The sequence below is a fragment of the Rhinoderma darwinii genome, chromosome 5 (genome assembly GCF_050947455.1).
Source record: "Rhinoderma darwinii isolate aRhiDar2 chromosome 5, aRhiDar2.hap1, whole genome shotgun sequence".
NCBI lineage: Eukaryota > Metazoa > Chordata > Amphibia > Anura > Rhinodermatidae > Rhinoderma > Rhinoderma darwinii.
In genome coordinates this window covers 34,762,037-34,778,902 of record NC_134691.1, presented here as the reverse complement: position 1 = coordinate 34,778,902, position 16,866 = coordinate 34,762,037, and the positions used below count along the sequence as shown (strand labels likewise).

General features: G+C 40.4%; 1 protein-coding gene across 1 annotated transcript in view; it reads right to left on the bottom strand.

Annotated features, from left to right (window-relative positions):
• Positions 1-7,886: 7,886 nt before the first annotated feature.
• The window catches only part of KCNV1 (potassium voltage-gated channel modifier subfamily V member 1), a 51,242-nt gene continuing 42,262 nt past the window's right edge, over positions 7,887-16,866 (bottom strand). Inside the window, exon 2 of the mRNA XM_075825815.1 lies at positions 7,887-8,663. Coding sequence (XP_075681930.1) covers positions 8,155-8,663 — 509 coding nt within the window. The 3' untranslated portion in view covers positions 7,887-8,154. The remainder of the gene's footprint in view (positions 8,664-16,866) is intronic.

Below are 16,866 nucleotides of genomic sequence, written 5' to 3'. Positions count from 1 at the left end.
AGTGGTGTTGCAGACTCTTTCAGAAGAGGTGTATTTATACTGAAATCATGTGACAGATCATGTGACACTTTGATTTCACACAATTAACTACTTATGTGACTTCTGAAGTTAATCAGCTGGAGTGGTGTAAGTCACCAAGACCCAGAAGAGTGGAAGTTCAGATTTCCGCAAAAGGAGGACCCAACTTCATATTTATGCCCATGGTTTTAAAATGTGATGCCCAATAACCTCATATACTATAGATATGATGGTCAAGTGTCCACATTATGTCCATAGAGTGTAACGTTTAGCACAGTTTGTTATATATTGCTTTATGTGCTATATCTATACAACAGGTTATACAGTATATACTTAATTTTTCCTCCAGAGTAACATATATACATAGAAAAGAAATAAAACTAAATCTTTACAATTGAAATGATATGTTTATTTACTATTTAAAGGCCTATCTGCAAAAAAAAGGGAATTTACTGGCATTAAATATTACCAAATAAATCACAAAATGTTACTTTTAGCTATACAATGTACATAAAACATATACAAAGTAATTGAACTGAAACCGCCCCTGCTTCCAAGGAACAGCAAGAGCACATTAGGCCAAATATAAGCCTACAGTATATACCTCTTTTCAAATAAATAAAAGTCTGAAAAATAAAATTACAATGGAAAAATAATTTTGAGTTTCTAATTTTATTTACACGTTTGGTATGATCATCTTATCCCCTTAATGACCGGGCCATTTTGCACGTTAATGACCAAGGATTATTTTTTGTTTTTTCATGGTCGCATTCCAAGAGTCGTAACTGTTTTTGTATTCCGTCTATATAGCCGTATAAGGGCTTGTTTTTTGCGGGACGAGTTGTATTTTGTAATTGTACCATTTTTAGATGCTTATAACATATTGATTAACTTTTATTAACTTTATTTTAGGAGAGAATTGAAAATAAGCAGCTATTCCAGCATTCATTTTCACGTTATAAATTTACGCCGTTTACTATGCAGCGTAAATAACATGTTAACTTTATTCTATGGGTCGGCACGATTACGGGGATACCAAATATGTAGAGGTTTTATATGTTTTCCTGCGTTTGCACAATAAAAACCCTTTTAGAAAAAAATTACTTGTTTTTGCATCGCCGCGTTCCAAGAGCCGTCATTTTTTTATTTTTCAGTCGATGTGGCTGTATGTGGGCTTGATTTTTGCGGGACAATGTGTAGTTTTCATTAGTACTATTTTGGGGTACATAGGACTTATAGATTAACTTTTATTTTATTTTTTATGGGGGGAATGGGAGAAAAGAGAGAATTTTGCCGTTGTTTTTTGCGTTTTCTTTGGACGCCGTTCATCCGGCGGTTTAATTAATGTGTTCATTTTATTGGTCAAGTTGTTACGATCGCGGGGATACCATATATGTGTATGTGTGATTTGTTTTGACCGTTTTATTAAATAAAACCACTTTTTGGGGCAAAAAAGTAGTTTTATTTGACTTTGACTGTAATTTTTTTTAGTTTTTTTTTCACAAACTTTATTTAACTGTTTTACTTTTTTTTTTTTAGTCCCACCAGGGGACTTCACTATGCGATCTGCTGATCGCATATATAATGCTTTGGTATACTTCGTATACCAAAGCATTATTGCCTGTCAGTGTAAAACTGACAGGCAACCTATTAGGTCATGCCTCCGACATCGCCTAACAGGCAGATGCTGAAGACAGACCTGGGGGTCTTTGTTAGACCCCCGGCTGTCATGGAAACCCGACGGCGACCCGCGATTTGTTTGCGGGGGCGCCGATCGGGTGACAGAGGGAGCTCCCCCTTCTGTCAAACACATTAAATGCCGCTGTCACTATTGACAGCGGCATTTAATGGGTTAAACTGCCGGAATCGGCGCGCGCTTCGATTCCGGCAGTTGCAGCAGGAGCCAGGCTGTGTATAACAGCCGTGCTCCTGCCGCTGATCGCATGGGTACGCTGTCAGTACCCGCGCGATCACAGGACGGATATATCCGTCCTCCTGCGCGAACTAGCAGCTGCTGAGGACGGATATATCCGTCCTTCGGCGTTAAGGGGTTAAAGAAGCAATTCTAGAAATGAAAAATGTATATAGATGGGTGTATTTCTCATAATTGTAAAGACCTTCATCTACATATGATGTATTAGATGGGAACGTCTGGTTATGTGTGTGTGCAAACTGTAGTAGAGTTCGGCTGCTTTTCAGCATTGGATGCGTTCTTTCAGGATAATGCTTTGGATCACAACATGTGTAAATAAAGTACATATCTTCATTTTTTCTAAATTAGATGGAAAATATACAAAATATAAAGTTATAATAATTTTTGAGTACAAAAAAATATTTACCTTAAAGTGAATGTATTTTAATATCAGGTTGTTTTTGGCTCCAAACTCCTTTGCTGATAAATTTAATATATTTTCTTGGAATCAGAGCTTTATTTCTCTGATAGAGAGCTCCAATTCCACTGCATAGACATAATGTAAAATTATAAAATTCTGGCTGAAGCAGCCACCACTAGAGGGAGATTGCTGTATACTGTGTAATTAATTTTTTTCACTGTCGCATTCTGAGTCGTAACTTTTTTTTTATTCCGTCGACATACACGTATAAGGGCTTGTTTTTTGTGGGACGAGTTGTTATTTATCAATTGCACCATTTTTGGGGGCATATAATATATATACTATTATATATATATATATATATATATATATATATATATATATATATATATATATATATATATATATATATTTTATTAACTTTATTTTAGGAAAGAATTGAAAATAAACAGCTATTGCAGCATTGATTTTCACTTTATAAATTTACGCCGTTCACTATGCGGCATAAATAACGTGTTACCTTTATTCTATGGGTCGTCACGATTACAGGGATGCCAAATATGTAAAGGTTTTATGTTTTCCTACATTTGCAAAATAAAAACCCTTTAGAAAGAAAAAAATTACTTGTTTTTGCATCGCTGCATTTCAAGAGCCGTAACTTTTTTTTATTTTTCAGATGATGTAGCCATATGTGGGCTTGTTTTTTGTGGGACAAGGTGTAGTTTTTATTGGTAGTATTTTGGGGTACATGGGACTTTTTGATTAACTTTTATTTTTTATTGTGGATTGGGAGAAAAAAAAGGAATTTTGCCGTCGTTTTTTGGATTTTTTTTGGACTTCACCTTGCAGTTAAATTAATGTGTTAACGTTATTGTTTGAGTCGTTACGATGGCGGCGATACAATATATGTGTATGTGTTATTTTTTACACTTTTACTAAATAAAACCACTTTTTGGGGAAAAAAGTGGTTTTATTTTATGTTTACTATAATCTTTTTATTTATTTTTTTCATAATATTATTTAACTATTTAACTTTTTCTTCTTTGTCCCTCTAGGAGACTTCACCATGCGATCTGCTGATCGCTTATTAAAATGCTTTGGTATACTCTGTATACCAAAGCATTATTGCCTGTCAGTGTAAAACTGACAGGCAATCTATTAGGCCATGCCTCTGGCCTAATAGGCAGTTACGGAAGGCAGACCTGGGGTCCTTTGTTAGGCCCCCCGGCTGCCATGAAAACCTAACGGCGCCCTGTGATTTCTTTGCGGGGGTGCAGATGGGGTGACAGAGGGAGTTCCCTCCCTCTCTCAAACACATTAGATGCCGCTGTCGCTATTGACAGCGGCATCTTATGGGTTAAACTGATGGAATCAGGGAGTGCTTCGATTCCAGCAGTTATGGCAGGAGAAAGGCTGTGTGTAACAGCCGTGCTCCTGCCGCTGATCGCGTGGGTACACTGGCAGTACCCATGAGATCAGAGCAACGGATATATCCCTCGCTATGCGGGAACTATCTACTGCTTGTGACGGATATATCCGTCGCTCATCGTTAAGGGTTTAATGAGTGCAATAAACAGTATGCAGCAAGTTCCTAGTCTTTGTAAGGCTGGCCATACATTTTAGATAGCTGTCGGTTGAATGCTTGTTCGGCCGACAGCTATCTCTCCCAAATCCGCTATACACATGCACGCTCGGCTTGGCTGAGCATCCATGTGTGTGTTCTCAGGGGGAAAGTCGACTTATCTAATAATGAACAAAAGTATTGGACATGTCGGAACACTGCCATACACATTAGATGGTTGGACGGTACCGCCGGCGGGTTTGGCCGACATACTTTTAATGTGTAAGGCCACCTTAAGTGTGGGAGCTCGACACGCTACAAAAACTGATTCTCTTTATTTTAAGCCAGCTGTACACTGTTCTCTTATCTACTAAAGCTTTGCCTTCTCCTTACTCTTTAGAAACAAGACCCTTCTAATTTTTTGGGTCAGGATTTCATTGTGTTATAAGACCCTTCTCAGGTTTAGAATGGTTACATAGAGGAGGGGTATCGTGGCCAGCTAGTTTTACCATCCCCTATTGACATTTTAAGAGGTTGTATAAAGGGTCCAAATGATTCCACTAGTTTAGTATTTTTATGGCTTCTGTAACCTGTTATAAAGGTAAAGTTCCCTGTCCTGGTCACATTTTCCCTTTTATGAACTGCTACTCTATTTTATTGTTAAGATTTCCACCCAAAATGTAAATTGGTTATATATTGGTAAATAAGAAGTTACAGGAGCAGCCAAAATTTGGTAATTGTTTTCTTTTACTTGCCATTTTCCTGTTTAGTTGCGGCCACCATTTCTTTAAAGGTGATAACAGGTAGTGCAGCCATATTGGTTGTCACTTTAAAGGGGTTGTCTGGTTTAGAGTATCCATTTTCATATACCCTATTAGGGAATTCTAAGTTAATAGAGGGGGCTCCCCTGTTCAGGATCATTATCTCTTGGCCAGAGTGGAGAGCAGTATCAAAGAGCGTATCTCACTCTGAAGGACCTATCCTGTTCTGCCTTACATAGACAACACATTAATTTAAACGGACACTGTGTAATGCTTAATTTATCCTGTGGTGGAGCTGCAGGGAAAATGAACAATTGCTGCCAGGTTTCCCCACAGGGGGTCACAGCAGGGGGACACTTTGCAATCATCTTATTGTCAAGGGACTTGGATTAAATCTGTGGATAGAAGGACAGTTCAGCATCTATTTACTAATAAATGGAAACTGTTATATTTTGCGTAGAAATAGTCTTTAAAGGCTCAGAAAATAATTCTCTTTATGGCTTTTTCTCCTTTTCTTTGCAAACTGGAAATGTTTTCTTTATTAAGATAAGAATAAACTGATGTCGGACGCTTGACTTTAAAAAATATATATTATTTGTGTATTTATTTATAGATTTACAGACTGTGGGGAAATGTATCAAAATTTGTACAAGAAAAAAATTTGAGAAATTGTTCAAAGCAACCAATGAGATTTCAGCTCTCATTTTTCAGACGTCCTTCGAAATATTAAAGCAGCAACCTGATTGGTTGTTATGGGCAACTGTTTCATTTTCCTTTGTACAACGTATAGTAAATCTCCCCTGGTGTCCTTTGCATTTCTGCTTGATTTAACTGAAATGTGCAATAAAAATAGTAATGGAGAAACAGATTGCAAATTGCATTAATGTCATTAGTATTTTTAATGTTGCATAAATAAAGAAGTCAAAATATTTTAGTTGGTTCTGGAATATATAGCACATTATATTAAAGTCAGTGTCTAGTTTAGAAAACGCATCTTCAAATACCCTATTGGGGAATTCAGAATTAATAAAGGGGGCCCCTACTCATCTCTTGCAGCATAGAGCGGCTACAGAAAGTGTTTCTATCTCTGGGGCACCCAACATATCCGTGAATTGCAAGGACATCACATTGACTTCAATAGGGATTGTGTAATGCTTCATTTCTCCTGTGGTAGTGCTGTAGGGAATGTGAACACTTGCTGCCAAACTCCTCCACAGATTACAGCTGATCACTGGGGATCCCAGCATCAGGACACCATGTGATGAGCTTGGAGAGTCATTCTACCAAACAGGGATTGTCCAAAGAAGACATGCCCTTTAGCTTTACGTTATATAACTGCAAAAAGCATACATTTAACAGGCATTTGTCACCATTTTAAAATGTATATTTTGTAACTTTTTTATAATTTCTGCCAAAATATATATTCCTAGAAAATCTTTTTGTCTAGTTTCAAAGGGATATTCCAACTTTCCCGTTATATGTATGCCAACTTTTTCGGCTTGACTAATTGGGGTGAGGTGATACCCGTTCTCCTGACCAGAGATGACAACCCCATCTAGCAGACGTGGGCAATCCTGTGGATATGCCACACATATCTGAAGTAGGAATACCCCCTTCAAATACAACCAGCATGTTAATTTAAATATTCATTACCTGTTAATCTGTATAAATGATCTCTATACATAATGTCATGGCGGCATCTTTGGTGTCTTACATTTAAAATGCTTGTCAAGGATTAGATAAATAGTGCCACCCCTGTCCACATGTTGTGTGTGGTATTGCAGATCAGCCCCATTCACTTCAATGGACAGACACAACCCATGGACATATGTGGAGGTGTTTCTGAAATAAATCGGCCATGTGTTTCTATTCAAAGTTTTTACAACAACTTTAATGTCATTTGTAGACAGCACACAATAAATATTTAAACGGATAAGTGAAGATCATTAAAAGGAATTTCCGGGAACAAAATATTGATGGCCTTTCCTTAGGATAGACCATGAATGTGTAGCCAGTGGGCATCAGACTCCCTCCAATCGGCAGAATTAAAGAGTCCCTAATGATATGCCATCCATTCACAGAATACTCTATAAAACCCACTTTAAATGGTAAAATTACACATTTTTACTATCTGTCTGGAGACTGCCTTTAAGTTTATCCAATTTAGTATTCAAATTTACGCAATGTATTTCCTATACAGGTTATTGGACTGGACATGATGACCTCTGATTAGGATCTGAGCTCACAAGAATGGACCACCTAGGTTATCCTTTGGGGGAGTGGTGAATGCCTTTACTGCAGCCAAAAACTGGTTCAACATGCAGTAATGGAAATGTTGTTGGTATTTCTAGTTTAAGGGCATGACCACACATGGCGGAATTCCTCCGCAACTGTCCGCATCAATGCCGCACAGAATCTGCGTTGCAGATTCTGCAGCGGATCTGCACAAAATGTGCAGAAAATTGATGCGGACTGGCCGCTGCGGACTGCAGGAAAAGTGCTTCTCTTCTCCCTATTCAGTGCAGGATAGAGAGAAGGGACAGCACTTTCCCTAGTGAAAGTCAAAGAAATTCATACTTACCGCCCGTTGTCTTGGTGACGCGTCCCTCTTTCGGCATCCGGCCCGACCTCCCTGGATGACGCTCCAGTCCATGTGACCGCTGCAGCCTGTGCTTGGCCTGTGATTGGCTGCAGCCGTCACTTACACTGAAACGTCATCCTGGGAGGCCGGACTGGAGACAGACGCAGGGAGTTCTCGGTAAGTATGAACTTATATTTTTTTTTACAGATACATGTATATTGAGATCGGTAGTCACTGTCCCGGGTGCAGAAACAGTTACTGCCGATCGCGTAACTCTTTCAGCACCCTGGACAGTGACTATTTACAGACGTCTCCTAGCAACGCTCCCGTCATTACGGGAGCCCCATTGACTTCCTCAGTCTGGCTGTAGACCTAGAAATACATAGGTCCAGCCAGAATGAAGAAATGTCATGGTAGTAAAAACAATACGCTCCGCAGCACACATAAGATCTGCGGACTTCATTGCGGAATTTTGACTCTCCATTGAAGTCAATGGAGAAATTCCGCCATGAGTCCGCAACCAGTCCGCCACTGCTCCGCAACAGACAGAGCATGCTGCGGACACCAAATTCCGCTCCGCAGCCTATGCTCCGCAGCGGAATTGTACGCATCGTGTAAACGAACACTGCTAAATTAAAGTGAAAGTCAATGGAGAAACGGCTCCGCTGCGGATTAACGCTGCGGAGTGTCCGCAGCGGAATTTAAGTGAAATTCCGCCATGTGTGAACCCGCCCTAATTCATCCTCATCATGATATACAAACAATACAGCATGATAAAATCCCAAAAATAAAATGATAAATTGATGTCTGCTACATCTGAATGCAACGAGCCACATCCAAGTAAAACCAAATTAATATTTAGACAAGAAAAGTCCAAAATAAAGCAGAAACAACCAGGATTTACCAGAAATCATCTCCACCGCTGCTTCTTGTACTTGCTCGTTCTCGTGTTTTCAGTCGCAACATTTCCATAACACTTTTAGCATAGATGTCCCTCAAATTGACATTTATATCGGATTCTGTACTGATGTTTTTCATTAGTTTCTTTAAGGCCTCTCTTTGCCTCAGAGCTGCCTCCTTCATTTTTAATGTGAAGTAACAAGCAGCAAATCGGTCATTGATAATAGCAATTGGCAAAGCTAAAACTAAGATCCCGGATAAAATGCACAAAAAGGCGACAATTTTACCAAGTGTGGTGTCTGGTCTGATGTCTCCGTATCCTACAGTTGTCATGGAGGTTGTCGCCCACCACCAGGCACTGGGCACACTTGTAAAAGTCGTGTCAGGGACGTTAAACTCAACAGCGTATTCCAGGGCAGAGAATATGGAAATGCCCACCGACAGGAAGAGAAGCAGAAGGCCGACTTCTTCATAGCACTGCGCGATTGTAATTCCTAAAGACTTCAAACCTGAAATGTGAAAATACAATAATAAATTTTTTAGTTTTTTGTTTGAGCAGAAACCATCCATGTTATCGTCAAAAATTTTTAACTTCTATTTGTCATTAGCATGATGGTTTATTTTTATATTTTTTTATATTTAGTGAAGTAAACCATTGGGACGACAGCACACATAGCGGATTTTCCATCCGGATGTGTGGGTGAAGAAATCCCCAGCGGAAGAATGTGGCAGGCAAATGGATGAGATTTACAAATTTCATCCACATGTGAACATTTTCCACAAGGAGTTTCGATCATGGTCATTTTGTTCTGGATGTTTACTGTGGATATCACTCTTTTTAATGTCGAAGGGGTGAAATCCGCAGCAAATTCCTTTTGAAACTAGAAGAATTTTTACAGTTTGTAACACACCAGCACTCAAGTATGTATTGGTCTGGACAGGACTACTCTATTAAAGGCATAGTGACATGTCAGAAGTTTTGATCAGTGGGGGTCCAAGCACTGAGACCCCCTCCGATCGCTAAAACAAAGCGGCAGAAGTGCTCGGGTGAGCGATGTGCAGCTTTTTTTCTGATCGGCTTTTCTAAGAAAGCCGAGTGAGCAGCAGTGCACGGGCTCAATAGAAAGTCTGTGAATCCATACTCCGTTTGTTCGGCTTTTCTTTGAGAAACTAAGCCAAGTGCTACTGCCGCTTCGTTGTAGCAATCCGTGGGGTTCTCAGTGCTCATGTCCCCGCCGGTCATAACTTCATGACAGTTTTTTTTTTTAAAGTTGAGTTACCCTTTAACTTAAAATGAATGCCTCGGATTCTGGGCGCCAGGATTGCACCAACAAGACACTCTGCATTGGCCAATTCATTTAGATACAAGCTAAGTGAAACCAAATACATTTTTTCTCCAGGTAAAGGAAAGCTACAACTTTGCTCCTGGCTCGCCCTTACTTATGCCTATTTCCTTCAGTATATGTGTGACAATTACCTGATAATCATCTTTTTCTCACTTTATAATCTGCACTTTATAATCATTCTGCCCTGGTTGTAACAGAAATAGGCTCTAACATCCTGCTGAGCCTATGATAGTCTTGTGTTTATACAGCCGCCAATCTGAGGAGGTGGAGCTGCAGTGTGGAGGTAGAGAGCAGTGGCGTTAACCAATGATAAGACAGGGGGTGTGTCTCAGACTTCTTCAGGTAACCTGTAGTTAAGCTGTAGTCACAGATCACAGCTCTGCCCTAATGGAAGTCTGCTAAAAACAGACAAGCAGCAAGCACTGATGAAAATAAACTGCAGGTGAGCAGCACCTACAGCAAATAATTCTTAAGCTTGAAACAGAATATTCACTTTAAATTAGTTCCTCTTGTAGTAATATTAAAACAAGAAGACTGCATACCTATTGAACAGAAGGATGATGTGAATGTCCTACAATCTTCTATATGAAGTTGTGCGTTTTACTACATATGACACATCCAATAGACACAATAAGGCCATGTTCACGTGGTCAGAATTCGCAATAGGCTACAGGGAAATTCGTTGCAGAAATCCACATCTGAAATCTCGGGTTTCTGATATAGATTTGTACACGGATTAGCTCTACTAAATGGATTTGCTCATTTGACATTCAACAAGGCTAAACCACTACTGTTCAGCACAGGATACGTGTAGATAATGAACATGAGAGGGATTATAAAATCTGCAGCACAGATTTAGGGCTAGTTTACACTAGTACGTTTTTTTGGCGCTGTTTTTGATGCAGAAACCGTGTCAGGACCCACGGCAAAAAACTTCCAAAATCGCCTCCCATTGATTTCAAGCGAGCGGGAAAAAACGATTGTAGGAAAAAGAACGGCATGCTCTTTCTTCCTGCGGTTTACTTCTTTGACCTCCCATTGAAATCAATGGGAGGCAGAGAAAGCATTTTTCACAGTGTTTTTTGCCGCTGCAGCGGCCGAGAAACGTTGTGAAAAACGCCGCACAAAACACTGCAAAGAAAGTGCAGGCAGGTCAAAATCTGCCTCAAAATTTCTAAAGGATTTTGAGGAAGATTTTCTACATGTGAACATACCCTAAGGGCTCATTCACACGAGCGTGAATCTCGTCCGTGTGCTGTGCAGTGAAACAACGCACAGCAGACGGCCCCATTGATTTCAATGGGGCTATTCACATATGCGTGAGTTTTCACGCAGCGAGTGTGTGCGTGAAACTCACTGCATATCCTATATTGGTGCACCTAGCCGCCCATTAAAGTCAATGGGTGCGTGAAAGCCACGGACAGCACATGGACGCACATCCGTTTGCTGTCTGTGTTTTACACATCAATTACATTGTAAAAAAAAGAAGTGCTTACGAGTGCGTGAAAAACACATGCCACTCGCAAAGCACACTGATGCATAACGCAACGCACACGGACAGATTTACTCGCGGTTTTGTCTATTATTTTCAGAACATGTGAATGCGACATAAAAGACCCCATTCACATTTATTTTTGGTGGAATTCTGTTCGGATTTGGATATGGAAACAGCATGTAAAGGCGTGAACGCATGTACATATGCTAATAGTTTGCTTCAGCCAGAAGACTAAATCCGACAATAGTGGGAAACTTGTAAAGACCATCTGTCACCGTTTTTCAGTTATATACAATAATACATTACAATATATTCTCATTGGAGGAATCGTTTAAATAAGGTATGTTACTTTTTCAGTGTCCCATTAAGCTATTTTTAATGACATTTTATTGAAAGGCAAATAAGTCAATATGAGCCCTGGGACCATATGCAATGGCTACAATTAGACTTTCACACTGACAATATTGCAGACACATCCTGACCCCTAAACAGTGACAAATTGGATTGTAAAATACATAGAATTTTCTTAATATGTCACAACCATAGCTGAATATGTTGTAGAAGAAACTGATAAATGATATATACTAAGGGTATGTTCACACGGCCTATTTACGGACGTAAATCGGGCGTTTTTGCCCCGAATTACGCCCGAAAATAGCGCCTCAATAGCGCTGACAAACATCTGCCCATTGAAAGCAATGGGCAGACGTTTGTCTGTTCACGAGGCGTATATTTACGCGCCGCTGTCAAATGACGGCGTGTAAATAGACGCCCGCATAGAAGAAGTGACCTGTCACTTCTTTGGCCGTAATTGGAGCCGCTATTCATTGACTCCAATGAATAGCAGCGCTAATTACGGCCGTAATTGACACGGCGTTCAAGCGCCTGCACATGCCGGTACGGCTGAATTTACGGGGATGTTTTCAGGCTGAAACATCCCCGTAATTTCAGCCGTTACGGACCCCCGCCGTGTGAACATACCCTAAAAGTCATACAAAGACATTCATAGTGCAGAGTATTTTTTTATTATATCATTTTGTGCAAAGGAATAGAAAAAGAGCATTTTGGTGGAAGATACTCTAGTACAGATACAGATATACAGATGCTTATATGGACTGAAAATATGGCAATGATAATGAATAAATTGTTACTTTTTACCATGAGTTTAATGCTTTGCTTTGCCTGTAGGGGTGCTGCAGGGAAAACAACTGCAAAGCTAAGACATGGGTTTGGCTTGTCATTGTAATACTGTGCTGTATGCCTATTGCTAGGTGAGGTAGAAAAAAGAACACGGCGCCGCAAATCAGGATCTGATACAATAGTAATAAAAATGGGTCGGTGAGACAATTCCGCTCACCTCGGGTGGTGGACACCAAGGAGGTGTCAACAAAGCTTGGGAAGCTGCAGCCAGGTCCACATCACAGCCAAACGAAGTTTGCTGTCGGTTTGTAGTAGTTTAGGAGTAGGAAAAACGGGACCACCGGCGCTGCTTAAATCTTTAGGCGATACACAATACACAACCAACGTAGTGGATTAAGTGTATAGAGTTTTATTGTTGATAGGCTACGCGTTTCGACGTCGAACTGACGTCTTCCTCAGGCCAATCCGTCTTCCTCAGATTGGCCTGAGGAAGACGTCAGTTCGACGTCGAAACGCGTAGCCTATCAACAATAAAAGTCTATACACTTAATCCACTACGTTGGTTGTGTATTGTGTATCGCCTAAAGATTTAAGCAGCGCCGGTGGTCCCGTTTTTCCTACTCCTAAACTACTACTGTATGCCTATTAAGTACTATAATGTATGATTATTGTTATTATTTGAAAGCGCTATTAATTCAGGGTGCTGTACATATTACGAGGGTGAGTAAAAAAAAAATCTACACTCCGGTTATATTAAAACTTTTGTTGGTCGCACTGTCTTATTAGCGCTTTTAGTACGAGGTCGCTGTCTCCCCAGTCACTACTGCGCAGGTTTGAACACGTTACATCTGTTTATTTGTGACTGTGGTGCGAGAAACCATGGCTCCCCCACTTGTGATTCGCACGAAAGAAGAGCAGCGTGCTGTGTCTCAGTTTTGTGGTCTGGTGGGTCTGGTGCCAATATTTAGCGAAGACTTTGTGCGCAGTATGGAGAAAGTGTTTTGTCCCGAAGATGTGTGTATGAATGGATAGAGAAGTCCAAGGAAGGTCGCACAAGTGTCAGCCATGAAGAAGGAGCCGGACACCCATCCACGACTGATGACAACATTGAGCGTGCACGTGAACTGATTCTATTGGATAGACTATCACCTTTTTGGTCCCCTGGAAGAAGCCGTATGAGGATGAAGATTCACGTCTGATGAAGAGGTGAAGACAGCGGTGCATTCGTGGCTCGCAGCTCAGCCTAAAACATTTTTTAATGTGGGACTACGAAACTTTGTAGACAGATGGACAAAGTGTATTAAAAAGCAGTGAAATTATGTCGAAAAATTATGTATTTGTTTTTTCTGAAGCTTGATTAAAATAAATTCTACAGCCAGAGTGCGGATAATTTGTGACTTACACTCGTAAAAAGGGTTAAAGAAATGTACATAACATGAGTCAATAAAAACAGGTACAATAAACATAAGGTTAACCCCTTCCCTCCGTATAGCATATACCTATGTCATAGCCAGGTAGAGGAAGTATGGAGCTTCTCACGGGCTGAGCCCACTCCATACAAAGCGGGTGTCGGCTGTATGTGACAGCCGACACTTCACAGTAACGAGCGAAATCCTGCTTGTTAAACACATTAAATGCAATGGTCAATAGCGACCGTGGCACTTTAATCGCTAGAAAAAGGGGGGCGACCACCTTTAGCAGCAATGGGGTGCCGATGGTTGTTGTGGCAGCCTGGGGCCTTAAATGAAGGCCCCCAGATATGCCATCTTTGTGCTCCTATTAAGCCCAGGGCTTAATAGAAGCCTGTCAGAAAGGAGATATACTGCAATACATTAGGATTGCAGTATATAGTGCAAGCGATCTAACGATCGCTGGTTCAAGTCCCCTAGGGGGACTAATAAAAATAAAAAAGTAAAAATCTGTTACATAAAGTTTTTTTCTGTACAAAAAAAATAAAAATATTAAAAGTAATAAAAAACAAAACGTTCCCCCCTAAAGCACTGTAAAAAAAATAAATAAATAGATATACATAATTGGTATAGCCACGTCCGTAAAAGTCTAAACTATTAGGGTAAGGCCACGTGGTGCGTCGTTGACACGGTTTTGTTGCGTTTGAAAACCGCATGCGGTCAACTGCATGTGTTTTTATCTCTGTTAGGCCGGATTTACACGAGCGTGTGCGTTTTGCGTGCGCAAAAGGTACTTAACAGCTCCGTGTGTCAGCCCCGTATGATGCGCGGCTGCCATCATTATGACACTCTGTTTGTATGTTTGTAAACAGAAAAGCACGTGGTGCTTTTCTGTTTTCATTCATAGTTTTTACTGCTGTTGCGTGAATCACGTGATTTTCACGCACCCATTGACTTCAATGGGTGCGTGATCCGCGAACAACACACAAATATAGGACATGTCGTGAGTTTTACGCAGCGGACACACGCTGTGTGAAAATCACGGACTGTCTGCAAGGCCCTATAGACTAACATAGGTCCGTGTGAGGCGCGTGAAAATCACGCGCGTTGCATGGACGTATATCACATTAGCCCCTTCAGGACCAAGCTCATTTTGGCCTTCAGGACCAGACCCATTTTTTCAAATCTGACATATTTCACTTTATGTGGTAATAACTCCGGAACGCTTTTACCTATCAAAGCGATTCTGAGATTGTTTTCTCGTGACACATTGGACTTTATGATAGTGGAAAAATGTGGTCGATAAATTCAATATTTACCAGTGAAAAACACCAAAATTTGGTGAAAAATTGCAAAAATTAGCATTTTTCTAAATGTAAATGTATCTGCTTGTAAGACAGGCAGTTATACCACACAAAATTGTTGCTAATTAACATCCCCCATATGTCTACTTTAGATTGGCATCGTTTTTTGAACATCCTTTTATTTTTCTAGGACGTTACAAGGCTTAGAACTTTAGCAGCAATTTCTCACATTTTCAAGAAAATTTCAAAAGGCTATTTTTACAGGGGCCAGTTCAGTTGTGAAGCGGCTTTTAGGGCCTTATATATTAGAAACCGCCAAAAAGTCACCCCATTTTAAAATCTTCACCCCTCAAAGTATTCAAAACAGCATTTAGAAAGTTTCTTAACCCTTTAAACGTTTCACAGGAATTAAAGCAACGTCGAGGTGAAATTTTCAAATGTCATTTTTTTTTGCAGAAATTCATTTTTATTCTATTTTTTTTTGTAACACAGAAGTTTTTACCAGAGAAACGCAACTCAATATTTATTGCCCAGATTCTGCAGTTTTTAGAAATATCCCACATGTGGCCCTAGTGTGGTAATGGACTGAAGCACCGGCCTCAGAAGCAAAGGAGCACCCAGTGGATTTTGGGCCTCCTTTTTATTAGAAAATATTTTAGGCACCATGTCAGGTTTCAAGGGCTCTTTCGGTGCCAAAACAGTGGAAATCCACCAAAAGTGACCCCATTTTGGAAACTACACCCCTTGAGGAAATTATCTAGGGGTATAGTGAGCATTTTGACCCCGCAGATTTTTTGCAGAAATTATTGGAAGTAGGCTGTGAAAATAAAAATCGTCATTCTTTCAAAGATTATGTAGGTTTAGCTAATTTTTTCTAATTTCCACGAGGACTAAAGGAGAAAAAGCACCACAACATTTGTAAAGCAATTTCTCCCGAGTAAAACAATACCCCACATGTGGTTATAAACAGATGTTTGGACACACGGCGGAGCTTAGAAGGGAAAGAGCGCCATTTGGCTTTTGGAGCTCAAATTTAGCAGGAATGGTTTGCGCAGGCCATGTCGCATTTGCAAAGCCCCTGAGGTACCAAAACAGTGAAAACGCCAAAAAAGTGACTCCATTGAGAAAACTACACCCCTTGAGGAATCCATCTAGGGGTGTAGTGAGCATTTTGCCCCCACAGGTGTTTCATAGATTTTATTAGAATTGGGCAGTGAAAATAAAAAAAATCCTTTTTCTTCAATAAGACGTAGCTTTAGCTCCAAATTTTTAATTTTCTCAACAAATAAAGGAAAAAAAGAACCCCAACGCTTGTAAAGCAACTTCTCTGGAGTACGGCAATACCCCACACGTGGTCGTAAAATGCTGTTTGGGCACACGGCAGGGCTCAGAAGGGAAGGAGCGCCATTTGCTTTTGGTGTACAGATTTTGCTGCATTTGGTTTCTGGTCGCTATGTTGCATTTGCAAAGTCCCTGTCGGACCAAAACAGTGGATCCCCCCCAGAAGTGACCCCATTTTGGAAACAACACCCTCAAGGTATTCACCTAGGGGTGTAGTGAGCATGTTAACCCCACAGGTGTTTTGCAGAAATTCGTGTGCACACGATGTGTGAGAATGAAAATGGGAATTTTTCCTTAGATACGCCAATATGTGGTGCCCGGCTTGTGCTACCATAACAAGACAGCTCTCAATTATTATGCGGTGTTTCCCTGTTTTAGAATCACCCTACATGTGGCCCTAATCTTTTGCCTGGACATTCGACAGGGCTCAGGAGTGAAAGAGTACCATGTAAAATTGAGGCCTAATTTGGCGACTTATAAAGTATTGGTTCACAATTGCAGAGGCTTTGATGTGAAATAATAAAAGAAACCCCTGAGAAGTGACCCCATTTTGGAAACTGCACCCCTCAAGGCATTTATTAAGAGGTGTAGTGAGCATTTTCACCCCACGTGTCTTTTCCATAAATGATTGCGCTGCGGAAGGTACAAATTAAAATGTTTCCCTAGATATGCCAATT